Source organism: Panulirus ornatus, chromosome 3 (genome assembly GCF_036320965.1).
Source record: "Panulirus ornatus isolate Po-2019 chromosome 3, ASM3632096v1, whole genome shotgun sequence".
NCBI lineage: Eukaryota > Metazoa > Arthropoda > Malacostraca > Decapoda > Palinuridae > Panulirus > Panulirus ornatus.
In genome coordinates this window covers 22,263,178-22,282,092 of record NC_092226.1, presented here as the reverse complement: position 1 = coordinate 22,282,092, position 18,915 = coordinate 22,263,178, and the positions used below count along the sequence as shown (strand labels likewise).

The window sequence follows — 18,915 nt, the reverse complement described above, 5'->3', positions numbered from 1 at the left end:
ACTAACGACACACTGATGTATTCACCACACAGTAGAACACTCATCATACACTTATACATTCGACATACATGGCTTGAATGCTTACTCATTCCATGCTGATATCCTCACTAGCACACTCAACGCTCTCATACACTTAAACACATGTGGACTCACTCTTTTCTTCCTCAAACACTAACACACTCACGACACAGTGGTATTTGCACGGTGTACCAGCACAGTTCACACTGATAGACTCACCTCACTCACTGACATACCATCGACTCATAATTGCAGTCACGACTCACCACCACCTTCACCTTACACTTCACCCTGGACACACACACACACACACACACACACACACACACACACACACACACACACACACACACACACACACACACACACACACACACACACTATAACGCACTCCCTTCCCACAGAGCACTAAGCACATACCAACACACCACACCTCCTACTGCAGCACATCGACCACCAACACACCATACTGATATACACATAGCACTGGAGAACTCTCAGCATACACTCACACACACACACACTCACACTCACCCTCACCCACCACGCACTCTGATCATTCACAACACATTAAGCCCTTCATCACCTTGTTCACACTTACTCCGCTCGCGTGGCCATCTGCAAGGGGGACGAGACCCGTTAGCCTTGTCAAGCTCTTTGGCACGACTGCACGACCCGTGAGCACAATGGTACGACCCTTAGGTATGAGAACGGGACTTTGAATTTGGCTCTTAGAATTTTAAGTCTTCATAAGCCATGTCATTCCTCCCAAGGGTCGTCTGGTCGTGTTCAAGGTTTGTATGGTCGTGCTCAAGGGTCGTATCGTCGTGTTCATTGTCTGTATGGTCGTGTTCAAGGGTCGTATCGTCGTGTTCAAGGTTTGTATGGTCGTGCTAAAGGGTCGTATAGTCATGCTCAAGGTTTATGTCGTCGAGTTCAAGGGTCGTCTCATCGTGTTTAAGGTTTGGATGGTTGTGTTCAAGGGTTGTATAATCTCACTCAAGGTTTGTATGGTCGTGTTCAAGGGTTGTATCGTTGTGTTCAAGGTTGATGGTTGTGCTCAAGGATCGTATCGTCGTGCTCAAGGGTCATATCGTCATGTTTAAGGTTTGTATGGTCGTGCTCAAGGGCCGTATCGTCATGTTCAAGGTTTGTGTGGTCGTGCTCAAGTGTAGTATCGTGTTCAAGGATTGTATTGTGTTCAAGGGTCCTATCGTCGTGTTCAATGGTAGTATCGTCGTGTTCAAGGGTCGTATCGTCGTGTTCAAGGATTGTATCTGTGTTCAAGGACTGTATCGGTGTGTTCAAGGTATGTATGGACGTGCTCAAGGATCGTATCCTCGTGTTTAAGGATTGTATCGTCGTGTTCAAGGATTGTATCGTCGTATTCAAGGATTGTATCGTCGTGTTCAAGGGTCGTATCGTCGTGTTCAATGGTAGTATCGTCGTGTTCAAGGATTATATCGTCGTGTTCAAGGTTTGTATCGTCGTGCTCAAGGGTCGTATCGTCATGTTCAAGGTTTGTATGGTCGAGTTCAAGTGTAGTATCGTGTTCAAGGTTTGTATGGTCGTGCTCAAGGGTCGTACCGTCGTGTTCATTGGTAGTATCGTCGTGTTCAAGGGTAGTATCGTCGTGTTCAAGGACTGTATCGTCGTGTTCAAGGTTTGTATGGACGTGTTCAAGGATCGTATCGTCGTGTTCAAGGATTGTATCTGTGTTCAAGGGTGGTATCGTCGTGTTCAAGGATTGTATCGTCGTGTTCAAGGGTCGCATCGTCGTGTTCAAGGATTGTGTCTGTGTTCAAGGGTGGTATCGTCGTCCTCAAGGATTGTATCGTCGTGTTTAAGGGTCGTATCGTTGTGTTCAAGGGTAGTATCGTCTTGTTCAAGGATTGCATCGTCGTGCTCAAGGGTTGTATTGTCGTGTTCAAGGGGCTATCGTTGGTTCAAAGGTTTAAGGTCGGCTCGGTCTTGGGCGTTTTCAAGGTCCGTATCGTGTTTTTAAGGGTGATCGTTGTGTTCAAGGGGGTTTTCGTTTTTCAAGTTTGTTTGGTTTAAGGTCGTATCGTTGTGTTCAAGGGTCATATCGTTGTGTTCAAAGGTCGTATCGTTGTGTTCAAAGTTTGTCTGGTCGTGTTCTAGGGTCGTACCGTTGTGTTCAAGGGTTGTATCGTTGTGTTCAAGGGTAGTATCGTTGTGTTCAAAGTTTGTCTGGTCGTGTTCAAGGGTCGTATCGTTGTGTTCAAGTTCCCTCCGTACCGGTCCCATCGTCAGTAGGAAACTCGCACTGTAAGCACTGGTCAAGAATCTAAGATGTTATTTTTTTGGTTGTGTTAAAGAATCCACGGGTTTAACTAAGAGGTTAACACACAGGTATGATACGTATGAAAGTATCAGGAGAGAATGAGATCTGTCTATCTCGACATCAATGTCTGACATATGATAGATTTATGATGTATATTTTTTTCGTTTATGATTCTTGCAGTAGCGACCTCACACAGGGTAGCATTGCCGGATGATCAGTAGGCTGCTGATGCCTAGTACGTTGCTTTTGCATAAAGAAATTAAGAGGAAGAAAGTAAGATATATCTAGATTCGTCAAAGTTATATTTCATCGTTATGAATGACGGGCTAAGTAGTGAGATTCTCGAATTTAGATTTCATAAGTTAGAATTATCAATTCGTCATACTTGCTCGCGTGAACATGCAAACACCCACATATACACGAACACAGTATCTAGCAAAATCCACAAACACACTCACACACACACACACACACACACACACACACACACACACACACACACACACACACACACACAGAGAGAGAGAGAGAGAGAGAGAGAGAGAGAGAGAGAGGCGTACCGGATCGCCTTCATGAGGTTAGGTTGTGAGTGAAAAGTCGTCATCGTCGAGGTTTTAACGTTGGAACACATCTTTGTCGAACTTTTCACTCCTAAGGAATCCATTCTTTTTCCCTGCTCATGATTGTAGCGCAGCCTTAACACTGCAGGTGCCCCAAGAGAAGGAGCTCAAGGACTGTGTGTATATATATATATATATATATATATATATATATAGAGAGAGAGAGAGAGAGAGAGAGAAACTAGAAGTGCCAAGGCTAAAACCGATTTTCATGGAGAAATAATTGTTCATTCTTAATCCAGTACAGATTCGGTAATTCACAAGCCCTTCCGAGTCGAGAATGGCTTGTGAAAAGTCGGATCCGCACTGGATTAGAAAATAAATCATCGTGTCTCCGTATGGTGTGGTTTTAACCTTATATATATATATATATATATATATATATATATATATATATATATAAGGATGGATGTGCTGGAAATGAGATGTTTGAGGACAATGTGTGGTGTGAGGTGGTTTGATCGAGTAAGTAACGTAAGGGTAAGAGAGATGTGTGGAAATAAAAAGAGCGTGGTTGAGAGAGCAGAAGAGGGTGTTTTGAAATGGTTTGGGCACATGGAGAGAATGAGTGAGGAAAGATTGACCAAGAGGATATATGTGTCGGAGGTGGAGGGAACGAGGAGAAGAGGGAGACCAAATTGGAGGTGGAAAGATGGAGTGAAAAAGATTTTGTGTGATCGGGGCCTGAACATGCAGGAGGGTGAAAGGAGGGCAAGGAATAGAGTGAATTGGAGCGATGTGGTATACCGGGGTTGTGCTGTCAGTGGATTGAATCAAGGCATGTGAAGCGTCTGGGGTAAACCATGGAAAGCTGTGTAGGTATGTATATTTGCGTGTGTGGACGTATGTATATACATGTGTATGGGGGTGGGTTGGGCCATTTCTTTCGTCTGTTTCCTTGCGCTACCTCGCAAACGCGGGAGACAGTGACAAAAAAAAAGAAAAAAATATATATATATATATATATATATATATATATTATTTCCTGCGTTAGCGAGGTTATGCTAGGAGCAGACAGAGAGTAGCCGCAGTCACTCACACCCACTCTTAGAAGTCATGGCCAATGCACCGAAGCCACAGCGTCCTATCCACAACCAGACCCCAAAGACCCTTCCATGGTCTTTCCCCCGGCCTCTTCACATTCCCTTGTACAGTTCACTGGCAGCACGTCACTCTCTATAAGCCACATCGTTCCGGTACTCTCTATCCTTTGCACGCCTTACACCCTCCTGCATGTTCAGGCTCCGATCACATAATCTTTTTAACTCCATCATTCCATCTCTAACTTGATGTCCCCCTTCTTGAACCCTCCTCTTCTAATATATATATATATATATATATATATATATATATATATATATATATATATATATATATATATATATATATCCTCTTCATCAAACTTCTCACTCATTCTCTCCTAATGTCCAAAGCAATTTAGCACACCCTCATTAGCTCTCTTACCTTTTTGTTACCTACTTAATCAAACCATCTCACACCACATATTGTCCTCATACATTATATTTCCTACTCATCCAACCTCCTCCGAACATAACCATCTTCGCCTTCCAAGATAACGACAACACCTGTGAGGAGGGTTGATCGATTAGGTAATTATAGTGCATGCGAGGTGTGTGGCAATGATAGTGATATGGTTGAGAAAGCTGAAGAGGGTGTGCTGAAATGGTTTGGACGTATAGAGAGGATGAGTGAGGAGAGGTTGACAGTGAGGATATATGTGTCAGAAATAGATGTAACTAAAAGGAGACCAAATTAGAGATGCAGTGACACGGTTGATAAAATTTTGAATGCTTGGGCAGCAGACATGCAGGAGGGTGAAAGATGTACACGCGACAGTAAATTGGACGGATATGGTATACAGGGGGCAACGTTCTGTCAATGGAATGAACCAGGCCTTAAAAGACAGCCGAGGTAAACCACGAAGAGGTCTCTGGGGACTGGTTGTGGTTAGCGAGCAGAGGTTTCTGTGCATTACACATGGCAGCTAGAGAATGAATGTGAACTAATGAGGCCTTTGTCTATTTCTAGCGCTACCCTCACGCGAGAGATATTTTATATATATATATATATATATATATATATATATATATATATATATATATATATATATATATATATATATATATATAATTGTGTGTGTGTGTGTGTGTGTGTTACACCTAAACGAGAGAGAGAGAGAGAGAGAGAGAGAGAGAGAGAGAGAGAGAGAGAGAGGCCTTAATATTATATAGCTCATTCAGTGTATTCGTTCATAGTTATGAAAATATAATGTTCATTGTCTTAACACAACAAAGACGTATAACTAACCCCAGGAACCAGAGTAACTGTGAAAGGAACACAGAAGACAATATCAGGAACGGATGATATTAGTAACGTAGTAATGACGATAATTATAATGATAATGATAATGATAATAATAATAATAATAATAATAAAAGTATTAACGATTGTAATCACCGATTATCCTGAAGTGTAGCCAAAGGTTGAAAATATGCCGAGAAAATACACACCTAATCCAGCCAGGGAGGCTGATGAATGAGTCGTCTGCCAGGGAGGGAGTGGGCAGATCTGATGGGTGAGGTAACGTTATGGGTGATTCCCTCGTACTCTCCATACTACTTTCTCCTCTTTTTTCTTCCTAGTAAATAGTGACGATCATCCTGGCCTGAAAAATGTCATGGTCGCCCGTTTTTGTGAGGTGTCAGGCCGGACTGCGGGTGTAGAGGCAGGAGGCAACTTGACAAAAACCTTAATGCTAGTTGTACGTGCGGCCTTAAGGCTAGAGGTTAAAGGTCAGAGAGGAGGGGGACAGCGCCGCTTTCCGTTTGAAAGTACATGATATTAAGTTGCCGGTCATTCATAAATGCAATCTGTGAAGAAATATATGCGTTCACAAATGCAGTCTGTGAAGAAATATATGCATTCATTAATATAGTCTGTAAAGAAATATGTGCATTCATTTATACAATCTGTAAAGATACATATGCATTCATGAATGCAATCTGTAGACAAATATATGTACTACTGGAGTAAAGAAATGTATGCATTCATGAATGCAATCTGGAAACATATGTATGCACTACTGGGATGAATGATGCATTCGTGTGTGCAGATGAAGATGAAGCCACAGGAGAAGTGAAAGTGTAGGTCTCCCGGGGGAAGAAACCCTCCCACCTCTCTCTGCATACGTTTTCTCCAGACCCATAAATGCCATATAAAAATCCCTGTCGTTCTCTCAATACATCTCGAGACAAATGCTTCAGAGCCAACACCTGTGCCGGAGCACCGAAGGACCATTTGAACAACAGAGCTTCGACTCTGCTTGTACGAACAGGTAGTGGCAGAGATCAGATGAAAGGTCGATTCATCTCTGGAGGACGTTTGAGATGTGACAGAGTGGGAATGTGGGGCAACTTTTTCGCGCTTGGAGGAGGAAGAAGGTGGAGATATCTTCAGGTAGATTACTGGGGAGCTTTAGATGGGTTGAATTTTAGTTATCTTGGAAAGTTGGAGAAAATCTTTGATTAAATGGCACGTTTAAGGCACAAGCTATCTTGAAATTGGTAAATCTAGGTGTTTTAAGGACTTCTTTTCGAATAATCTTTGTGACGTTCCTTAGAATCTGGGAATGAGACATCACTGTGAAACAGGACATTGAGAATGTGAGATTATATGATTCTCAGAACGAGCGAAATTTTGTCTTCCACAGCCTACCTTGAGGACGCGAGAAACGTCTGGAGACCATCGCGTGGCATTTCACGAAGTTACCTTAATGCTTTAAGTCTGCTTTGTTACGTCATCTTCCCTGAGGATTATTATTCCACTTTTTAGATTAATTCGGTTTCTAACTTATCTGTGACGTGAGAAATGTGAATGTGGTCAATTCTGGTCGTGAGATACTCAGGCAATGTTGGCATGATGTCAAGAAAACGTTTTGGTCCACTTGGCTTATCTTACAAGGCTGTAAACGGTGCCTTTTTGTTGACCCCGATACATATTAGTCTTAGTCATATTACTCCGTTATCATGATAGCCCTCTGCCAACACATCCACGTTATCCGATGACCAATATCTGTAAAGATATGGCCGCCGGAGCCTGCCTCAGAGAACCGTCTGAAGGCCGTAGGCAAGCAGTATGTTGTCGACTTTGGCCGAGGCAGCGCACGGTGATGTGAAAGCCACCACACTACTAAGGTAGAGACACACTCTCTTGTGTAACAGTTACTGTGGTATGTCCATATATTAGCCTTTGCCCTTGGTGGAAATCCTGGGGTCTCCCAGATGGAAGCGAGTCAGGTTGTGTTGGGCAGGTGAGAGTGTTCTCACCTGTGCTGGGGAGGAGGTGGTCACCCTGTGTCTCACACTGTCCCAACTTCTAGAGTTCTTAAGGGTAACAGACGTCAAGGCAGTGTGGAGACTTTACGTTACGATGTGCCTGGGTTGACCAGACCTCCTGACGGTGAGTGAGTGGAATGTTGGAAGTGAGAGTTGGGCTGGGGAGTGGTCTCGCCGGCGCAAACGAGTTCGCAGTGGTCAATGGGAGTGGCCACCGGACATTCTTCCTCAGAAGTACCAGTACTACTACAAGCAGTGTTTCGAGAAAGCAGTGGTCGTTTCGTAACCTCGGGTTTGCGTTGCGTAAGATGATGGGAAGCGAATTTTTGCCTGTGTTTATGGGGATGCAGTTCAGGTGTTCTGTTGTACATATGTCAAACGAATAACGAAGGAGACTGAACACACACACACACACACACACACACACACACACACACACACACACACACACACACACAAATGAGCACATGTGCGCTAGTACACATATATGCACACAAAGACCAACACACCCGTCTGAAGAGAGAGGGAGACTGACGCCAGTAAGGGGTCATACCTTTAATACTTCACCACCACATGGTGAGAGCATCGTCAGGCACCACGAGTGGGCGCTGCCTCGCCAGACGCGGTTGTAGTACACCAAGACCCCAACACAGATCTAGATAAACAGCTATGAGCAACCACTTTATCTTCCTCTCTCAAGACGTGATACCCTATCTTGATATAGTGATGATGATCTTCACAATATTTACAGTGAAATTACAGTGAGAACAAGTGAACACAAACAGGACAATCATTGCTGCGTTGTGCCAAAATAAAGGCGAGAAACAGCGAGTGTTCGCCATGCGTCGCACTCTGGTGATGACGCAGGAGGAGCTGGATGACATCGACGACAACAAATGGCGCCGCAAGTCCTACGCCCTGGCGCAACACAACGCTTTGCCCGTCCCTATGCCTCTGCCCGTGTACCCGCCCCCGAAGCCATGCCCTCCTCCCGCGGTCTGCCGACCTTCAAAGATAGGTGCTCGCCCCTCAAGACCAGGGTGCAGGCCGCCTGCAGGCTACCGCCCATCTGCAGGTTACCGCCCGACCAGAGTTGCAAATGCCTTGCCTGCAATGCCAGAGGTTCTCCCTACATTGTCGGAGGTCGGTCCAGCGACATCCGAACTTTCGCCACGGAAGGTGAATCATACCCCAGTCAGCAGCAGGACCTCATCACCACTACCTCCACCGTGCAACACCACCCCGCAGGTGCCAATGGCTTCCTTGCAAGCCCTGCCGAGGAACTCGACATTCAAGCCTTTAGACTCCCCGTCAGCAGTAGCGAGTCCCGTGCCCACGTCACAGCGGGCAAGTCCTCCTTCACCACAGACAAATGTCCTCCCCATACCTAAAAGTCCATTAATACAGCCCACGAAGACCTCACCACTGCCGACAGATCCCCGACCAGGACAGACTAATATCCCACCACCACCACCACCAGCAAATCCCCCATTGGGTCGCGTGAATCCCCCACCGAGACCAACAGATCCCTCCCCACTGCCGCCACATCCATCACCACCACCCCAGACAAATCCATCACCAGCAGATGTAAATCCTAAATCAGCAGTGACAAGTCTTCCGTCGCTACTGAGTAAGCCCCCACCACTGCCGACGAAGCCCCCACCACTCCCATCTAAGCCTCCACCATTACCGAGTAAACCACCACCACCATTAAATAAGATCCCATCATCTCAGCGAACACATTCCCCATCATCCCTCCAGGTAAATCATCCTCCATTGAAACAGACAAATGTTCTCACTCCAGCTGACCAGCAACCGTCACAGGTAAATCCCCCATTCCTACAAACAAATCCTCCACCAACCACAACACATCATCAGCCACCAACACAGCCGAATCTCAGTTCATTTCAGGCTAATCCTAAATCATCCCTGGTGGAACAGCCAACAGCAGAAACAGTGTCCCCATTAGCAGAGAAAAATCCTCCGTCAGTCCGGCCAAATTCCCCATCAGTTACGGCAGATGATCAGTCGACGCAGCAGGGTCCCTTGTTACCAGAGATGACTCCCTCATCTACTGAGACCAGTCATCCACCAACACAGGAAGATCCCTCACTGACGGCTCAAACAGATCACCTCCCAGTAGCACAGGACAGTGCCTCATCAACATGTGAAAATCCACAACCCGCTCACACAAATCATTCGTCGCCACAGACCCAGCCATCACATGCCCAGAGAAAACATTCACCCGAAGAGATAAATCCCCCAGTAACTCAAGTAAATCCTATATCAACAGAAACAAATCATCCATCATCACAGACATCTCAGCCACCGTCTACGGCCTATCATTCACCAATGCCAATAAATCCTCCATCAACACAGAATAATCCCCAGTCAGTGCCAACACATCCCACACAAACACACACAATTCCCCAGCCAGTGGAGACAAATCCTTCACCAGAGATATGTCCTCAACCAGTCCAGACAGATCTGCTCGTAGCAGAGACAAACCCGCCACTAGTGTCGGAGAGTCCCTACTCCCATGACCAACAACCTCCCACCAACACCCACCTCTCAACATCTGCCTCCCACGCCAACATCCCTGAGTCGTTCCACAACACCGACGTCGCTCAGTTGCCCACGCACGCCAACATCAATCCGCGCCGCTCCCTGGCAGCCATACTTCCCCCCGACGCCGCTCTCGAGGTCGACGAGAACGACGCCGACGCCTCCTTCAGGCACATCTCCAACGCCGAGCTCGAGGACACCAGAGCCGTCCCCGAGACCCCACCTTGCCGACCACCAGGTGTACCCGCCAACGCCACCGTCGTCGACCTCACACATTGGAGTGGACAGCGTCACTCCTGCCTCCTCTATGTCCTCACTCAACCATGGTAAGTCCCTCCCTCTAGTACGGGTACCTGTTAATGTACTGTAGTGGGTCATGATTCGTATCTTCTTTCACAGGTGGATTACCATCCTCATGCATACAGTATTTACTTTACAGTCTTTTCACTTCCGAAAGTGAGTATCAATTACATACTTATGTTTACTTTATATAAATGGCCTGACTAATTGCATGTCTCAGACTTGGTGATCCTTGTGTACGTTTCTTAAGAGATGGTGTACAGTTAGTTCGGAAGGTATGTCCAAGACGAAAATGTACTAAAAGATATTTCCAACATTAACAGTCATATCAAGGTTACTTCAGTGTATAACAAGAAGTGTTGTTGTTAGGTAAAGTTAAGAAAAGGTGTCCCTTCTTCACAAGGAACACATCTGAAGGTAAGGAAAAACGATGGACTTAAGACTTTAGATTAGAAACTGAAATACAGGGAAGGCAGAAGGCAGGTGGGGTGTCCACCTTGCGGAGACAATGTTAACCCAAATAATGACTTACGTTGTTAGCAATGCCTAGTTTTGTCGTTTAGATAATGACGCGCTAATGCTGTAAGAAAGAACGCTTTCTCACGCGAATGAACCTAGGTCAAACACCTGGGATAAGGGGTTGAGTCACTCTTTATAAAAGACCTCAGTCATGACCTCGGTTTGAGCTACGGAGGGTAGATGACCTCAGCTACTCAGTGTTAGTTTGCGGGAACGCGTCAGGGTCATTAATGCTTCCAGTTAGTCAGTCGTTCAGGCAACAGACGAATGTATATATACGCATCCCGAGAAGTTCCTGATGGTTCGTAGAAAACGGTAACTCGGGAAGATTTGGCTGGCATATGACGTCAGTGGAAATGATACTGCCAAATGACAAGTGTAAATGAGGGGAATTGTTTCTCATGAAGTAGTTGACGAGGGTTGACTTTTAAATAATGGTTTCCCTTTCAAACACACAGCTGCTGCTGGTTATAGCATGGTTACGTTTCAATATTTTTAAAACAGAGTCGTCCTAATCTAAATGTCTCAGTAGTGATATAATGATCCCAAATGCTCAGGTGGGGAAGAAAGAGAACGTTATATCCATCCTTTCTGCCATCACATCATAGAAAATGGTTATTGTCAGGGATGGTGTTAAGAAAATTAAGCGAAGTAATGTCGTTACCACCAAAAACTAAATGTGCTGAACTTTTGAGAAAAAAAAAAGATCATATGAGATAGGATTCCATGATCATCTGTATCTGCCTGCTGTGGTCACTGCTCTTTGTACCTGCAGTGGTTGCAGGTGTTTGTACCTGCAGTGGTTGCAGGTGTTTGTACCTGCAGTGGTCGCTGGTGTTTGTACCTGCAGTGGTCGCTGGTGTTTGTACCTGCAGTGGTCGCTGGTGTTTATAACTGCAGTGGTCGCTGGTGTTTGTACCTGCAGTGGTCGCTGGTGTTTGTACCTGCAGTGGTCGCTGGTGTTTGTAACTGCAGTGGTCGCTGGTGTTTGTACCTGCAGTGGTCGCTGGTGTTTGTACCTGCATTGGTCGCTAGTGTTCCAGGTTAACAGCAGTACAGCCTAGTATAAGAAGGTTTAGGATTACAATCATTTGTCCCCATATCATGAACAAGAATAGATAATAATCGCTCGGTCGATACATTATCTCCCATAGCCCTTTATGTTTACTGTAAAAACCTCTTGGATACAGACTCATATAAACCAATAAAGAACGAAGTGCTCGTAAATCATCCCGGTCTCGTCGTCAAAAATAATTTCACCGATAACCTTGAAGAAAATGTGAATGTTGGACATGGTGTCTGAAACTCTCTCTCTCTCTCTCTCTCTCTCTCTCTCTCTCTCTCTCTCTCTCTCTCTCTCTCTCTCTCTCTTAAAAGTGTTCAATCCCGTGTGGTAAAACTTGTTCCTATCTTCCTGTACTCACGTCCATAAAGGTAAGCAGGTCGTGTAATGTTGTTTGATTCAGTTTTGTTGCTTATTTTCTCGAGCATGTGTGGCTGTGATCATGAGATTGTTACAGAGGATATTAGATACCGTGATATTGATAATATTCAGATCGGTTTGACTTGTGGAAATGATAAAGATGAAAGTGTGTAGTCTACATTCAAATCCCCAGTTTTGCATTCCTATTGTGGGCGAAGCCTCGCATCGATTCTCACTTAAGGTTGGCCAAGATATTCTGTGGATAGTGTAGGATGTGCGGGCGTGCTGGGATGGGGTGTCTACGGACCTGCGACTTATGCTTTTATGCCATCAGAGAGAAGGTTCAACTCGAGAGAGAGAGAGAGAGAGAGAGAGAGAGAGAGAGAGAGAGAGAGAGAGAGTTAGGCTGTAGCTGTCAGCACCTACATTTAATCTACGTTTCACAAATACACTTACCTTTTTTTTTCTCTCTCTCAAAGAAAATACACAATAATGCATTCACAAACGAATGAAGTATGTCTCTGTCCCAGCTGTAACTTACTATCATGTTTACTACGGAGGTAGATGCCACCAAGAGCATTTGTACAACACTCGTTAAACCTAAACTTAATATACACCCTTGACAATTGTATCAGCACTACACCCTGAACACCGCTAACCCGTAAGAGTCAGGTCAAAGGCCAGGGTTAAGGATGGTAATTCTTGGAAAGAAGATAAGAGAGTGAAAAGAAAAAAAATGCCACGAAAACCTGTTTCTTTTCTCTGGAAGGAGAAACAGATGGTAGAATGTAGTCCATGTGAAAAAATATATATATATATACTCGTATCCACCAAGTCATGACGTTGTATAGAACGGGGATATATCATGTTCTTGAACTCCAAATAGAGAAAAGATCCTGTCACCTGATTCACAGACACACACCACACACACACACACACACACACACACACACACACACACACACACACACACACACACACACAAACACACACGTACGTAAAGTGGTAAAACACACACTTCTCAGAGATGGTGAGGTACTGATAAAGTGGGATTTGATTACCAGAGAAACAGAATGGTGGTGGAATTTGGACTCTCGTGGAGACGGGGAAGTTGTAAAGACACATGTTCTCACAGTGTTTACAGGAGACATTCCTGTACCAAGATGTCACTGGGCACACTGGGGTGAGAGGACTTAGCACCATGGAAGCTGAGAATATCACATACAGCACAGTGACTGGAGGACGTGATCATGGAATCGTAAATGTTGATTATGTAATAAATAGCGATGTTTACAAGAGCAGAGATGAAATCATACTGAAAAAGTAGATATAATCAAGGAAATTTCATACTCTGCAATTTCTAGAGATGAAGTTCAGAAGGCAGGAGCTAGGGCACTGTGGTTGGAGGCTCTGAAATTTACGGTGAAGGAGCCGAAACATGGGTACGATGAGCCTCAAATGCAGAGGGAAGGTAGAGAGAGAGAGAGAGAGGAGAGGGAGGGAGGGAGAAGTAGTTCAATAAAAGATGCCAGAAGCGAAGGAGATTTGCGATGAGCTGTGACGAAGATATGGGCGACACTCCAACCAGCCACTTAGCATTTATAAGGTATAAGAAAACAAGAAATGAGGATAACATAATTAGAAAAAAGAAACGGAGAAACTTTGAAAAGAATATTGTGAACAAGGCAGGAGATAGTGACGGAGTTTTTCATAAATTCATTAGGAGTGAACTGTTAGGTAAAGAACAGGTATTGAGACTAAGGAGTCCAGAAAGAGGATGCAAAGCGGATGATGTCAGGAGTTGAATGTTAGCAGGAAATAAACTGAAAGAATATGAAAGACACTTTGGTGTCGACATCATCCATAACCTGTCACCAGAACCCTACAGTTCAGAGAACTAACTGTCTGCACGGTATTTAAGGATACGGAAATATTCAGTAAGTTGTTTACGTATGACCTAAGGACAAGAGAACATTCAGTTTGACTTAATAGAGAAGGTCCAGTGAAGGGCAACAAAGATGGTTCTAGGATTAAAAGAGCCGAGTTGAAGGGAGAGACTGGAGGACTTAGATTTGCCTTAAGCACATGAGAGCACAGTGAGGGGTTACCTGATCACAGCCTTAATGATTGATAACCAAACTGAATTGGTGGCGTGGACAGTGAACAGTTCTTTTGAGGATGCAGGATAGAACAGGCATAGGGCTTAACATGGAAATATGCGATAAACTTTTTAATTAATATGTGAAGATCTTTTATCGTATATGGTTGGCTGTTGACAGCAGCCGCCCAAACTGGTACTGTGTACTAAAAGAGTGTGCCCTTTGCAACTGTACGTACTCGTCTGTGTCGTTTCGCTTCAAAATCCAGAACTTTTCCTTCATCTTAGAATCATGCGTTGGTACATCCCATCCCTAAGAAGAGTGACCGTTTTAACCCCCTCAACTCTCGTATTGTTGCTTTGACATTTACCATTTCCAGAGTCATCGAATCCCACCTCTAGCTCCCATATCCACAGACATCTTGAATCTCACAGTCTTCTCTAATGTCTGGTCATCACCCCTGAAAAGATCTTGAGGAACGCTATGTAGTTGCCCTTAATAAATCCAAAGCCTTTGATAGGATGTGGCATCGGGGTCTCATCTCTAAGCTCCCATCCTTTAGCCTCCCTCCCTCACAGCTCCTTCATATCTTACTTCCTCTCTAGTCGATCTATTTCCGTGGTTGTTAATGGATCAGCCTCTCCCCCTTTCTCTATCAACAGCGGTGTCTCTCATGGTCCTGTACTGTCTCCTACAGTTTTTCTCATTTTTATCATTGATTTCCTCTCTTCTACAAATATCCAAATCCTTGACTTCTGCTGTTTATTTCACTCGATCTGCACCTCGACAAAACTTTCTCAGTAAACTCAGACTTGGACAGGATATCTCAGTGGGATAGACTAAATCTGTTGAAGTTTAATGCCTCCATGACAGTTTCTACCCATCTCTCTATCGAAAATTCCTCGGCTCTCTTCTCTCCTTCGATGATTTTGGAATTCTTGAATCTCACTGAACATACCTCGTAGTTCGCTTCTAAAGTGGGAGTTTTGTTTAGATGTTGATTTGTTTTTCCCAAACAGTTGCTCCGTTTATACAACGAACTGTTCTGTCCTTGTATGAAGTACTGCTCTCATCTCTACAACCTTACTTGACAAAGTTGAGTCGAAAGCGGTCCGCCTGATTATCTCTCCCAGGCTTACTTCAAAAGTTGACCCACTTGCCTTATGCCGCAATGTTGGCTCACTTTCCCTCTTCTGTAGGTATTACTTTGGTTTCTGCACCGGAGAGCTTGCTGCTTGTGTGCCCCCACAACTAGCTAGACCACGCAATCACGTGGCTACTGTGTGGCCGTCGGCAACTCAAGGGTGGGCCATGTTGATGACAGTCTTTTTCCCTACACCTTGAAGTTTTGGAACTGCCTATCCTCTCATATCTTTCCCAAGAACTGTGATCTGACACTTTTTAAAAGACAGGTTTTATACTTCCTCCAAAATTCGTGAGTACTTTCCCTTGTCTCTTCCTCTTCCTCTCTATACTTCAATTAAGGTCCGGCGTTAATGTGGTCTTTTGCCAGTGACTGGAGCCTCCAACAAGGCCAGGCTCGAACCACGGACCCCTGCGCTGACAGGCGGGAGCGCTACTGCTAGGCGATGATCACCCCTGATAGGGAAAGGACTATTCGAATACTAAGTAACTGAATACCCTTCGTCTCACGTTGGTGAGCAATGGGGTCTAGACCAGTCAAATCCCATCAGGTGCACACAACCAGCAGATAGACTTAACAGAACCTAGTTGTTCAACACGGAGGTATATGACTACGAATATAGTGCATATGAACGCGCACTTTCGGAGGTATATGAATACGAATATAGTGCACATGAACACACACTTTCGTAGGTCATACAAGCCTCCAGTGAAAGTGCGCGTTCATATTGCACTATGTTCTTATTAATTTACTTCCGTGTTGAACAGATAGGTTCTGTAAACTGCTATCTGCTGGTTGTGTGAGCCTGATGAGATTTGACCGGTCTGGACCCCGTTGCTCACCAATGCAAGAAGAGTGTTCGATTACTTAGTCTTCGAATAGTCATTTTCCATATCAGGGGCGATCATAGCCTAGCGGTAGCGCTCCCTTCTGCCACGCAGGGGTCACGGGTTAGAGCCTGGCTGTTGGAGGTTTGTATGTTGAATGAAAGTGCACGTTCATACCACACACACACACACACACACACACATATATATATATATATATATATATATATATATATATATATATATATATATATATATATATATATACATATATCACACTAGTCCGTATTGAAAGTTATGAAACTGTGGATGAATGGAATATACACTGGATAAGGAAACAGTAAATGCAGACAGTATGCAGAAACCATTACCCCGTACAGTACTCACAGGTCCATACAAATAAGTCATTATAACAAGCAATAACACCCAATTATACACATGCATGGTATGTCTCCCAGGGTACTCTAAACGGCCAGATACCCAGAGCAATATCATCCTAGGGTTATCACCTGGGGGCGCGCCCCGTAGGCACACACACCAAGTCATATCACCCTCGGGGCGCTCCCTGTAGACACACACCAAGCAATACCTCCCTGGAGGCACTCCTTACAACTACGCACAACAATTATCATCACCCTGGGGGCGCTCCCTACAGTGTTACCCTTAGGGTGCTCTCTAAAGCCACACACACACACACACACACACACACACCAAGCAGTACCACCCTGCGGGAGTCCCCTGCAGCCACACGCCCACACACACACAGTGATGGAGTGGTACTTACCCTGGTGGGGGTCATGATGTCATCATTTCAATTACGTGACTTGTTCAGTACAGTAATTCATATGCCACTTCTTGATACTTAAGGTGAGTGCCCGTCTTATAGTGTGTCAGTGGATTGTGTTTAGCATGTTTGTGTGTGTGTGTGTGTGCGCGCGCGTGTGCGTGTGCGCTCGCGCTTGTGGATATGTGTGTGCGCGCGCGCATGTGTGTGTGTGTGTGTGTGTGTGAGTGTATGTGTATGTGTGTGCGAGCGTGTAGGTGTGTGTGTGTGTGTGTGTGTGTGTGTGTGTGCATGTAATTCCCTATTTGTACAATTCGGGGAAGAAGTTTGACACTCATGAACCTTATCTAGTTTACTTTCTCTTATGTCATCTAACTTTTGTATAATGTCAACGTTGACAATTTCATCATTTAGTTTGTTCCATTTCGCCTCTGCCTTGATGCTGCAAGAGTACTTGTATGCGTTTTTTTAACGAGTTTCTTGCTTAGCGTCTTATCATAACCCATGGTTGGTTTGACTTTGCGTCTTTGAACACTATCGACTTCCTTGTACTGGTTTAGGACCTCTCGGGTTGAGATCACATCACTCCTTGCTCTTCTGTATTCCAATGTGATGAAATTTATGTGCTCTAACCCCTCACTGTACCACAGTTCTCCTGGTTCTGGTCCTATTTTTGTCGCCTTCCTCTAGATATTCTCGATTAGTTCTTCGTGCTTCTTTGAGGGCAGTGACCTAACTTGAGAAGCATGTCCTAGTTTTAGCCTCGTATAAAAGTGTGAAGATTTTACTGAACATCTCCACAAACGGTTAGTTAAATACGATTTTAATATTTGTATCTAGACAGTTTGTCTTCTTGACTGTTCTCCTGAGGTTCAGCTCTGGCGATAGTTTAGCTTTCTCTCTTTTTCTATGCATCTATAGCCACAGAGATGGCAAGGGCGAAACAAACCCCCGTAAAGGCCATCTCAGGTAGACAGGAAAGATAAGGGGAAAACAGTGAAGGAATTGATGTGGGCTACGCTGGTGTTAGTAGACGTGAATATTATAGAAAGATTATCATAAGTGTAGGAATAGATGCAGGAATTCTACATCTTTGCTCTTCGAGGAAAGAGAAAACGTTTCATAACGGTCAATCCTCGTGTGGCCAGTCGCCACACACACATGTGTCTAAGTGGCAAGGAGAGAGAGAGAGAGAGAGAGAGAGAGAGAGAGAGAGAGAGAGAGAGAGAGGTTGCGGCAGACAGAAAGGGATTGTTGCAGCACGGTGAAGCCTGGAGAATTGATGAGGTGCAAGACTTGCAACGCCTTTGATTCTAATCTGACCAATAGAGATGTGGACGAAGAACCACCCTACGTATCGGAGCAGCACTCCGTACTGAGGTGAATGAAACACCTGCAGATATGGAATAGCACCTCACAAGAGGTGCTACTTGAGATGTTATGCTACCTATACACCAGCCCCAGCTTTTGGGAAGAAGACTTTGTGATATTGATTATGTAGGTTTCCAAGATAGAGTCGAGGATATGGTTATGTTTACTTTATCACAGGTTTGAACTATGGTGTTCTTGAATTGAACAAGGGGAAATAAGTTACTCTTAGAAAGAGAACAGGGAATGATTGTATCTTAACACCACTAAAATGTAACCAAGTTCTACTGATTATAACTTAAGTTACTTCTCCATTCTGAGGTACTGCTCTGGTCCGAATTGAAAAAGAATATATTTCCAGTACGGGTAAGATGAAGAAGGGAGGGATAGTGAGTTAAGGTGAGTAAAGAAGAATCATCAGCTTCAAAGTGAATGGTGTTCGAAGTTGATGAGAGATCAACTATAGAGAAGAAAAGAGAGTAGGCGACAGGAGAGAGCCCTGAGGAACGCTAATGTTGATACTATGCGGGGGAGAAGTCCCGTTAGTAACAACTCCAATGGATCGTCCTAGAGAGGAATCTGTGCATC

At 44.6% G+C, this 18,915-nt stretch overlaps 1 protein-coding gene across 1 annotated transcript in view; it reads left to right on the top strand.

Annotated features, from left to right (window-relative positions):
* Positions 1–7,100: 7,100 nt before the first annotated feature.
* LOC139761285 (uncharacterized) overlaps positions 7,101–18,915 on the top strand; it is a 76,223-nt gene continuing 64,408 nt past the window's right edge. Inside the window, 3 exon segments of the mRNA XM_071685324.1 lie at positions 7,101–7,157; positions 8,050–9,848; positions 9,850–10,189. Coding sequence (XP_071541425.1) covers positions 8,139–9,848; positions 9,850–10,189 — 2,050 coding nt within the window. The 5' untranslated portion in view covers positions 7,101–7,157; positions 8,050–8,138.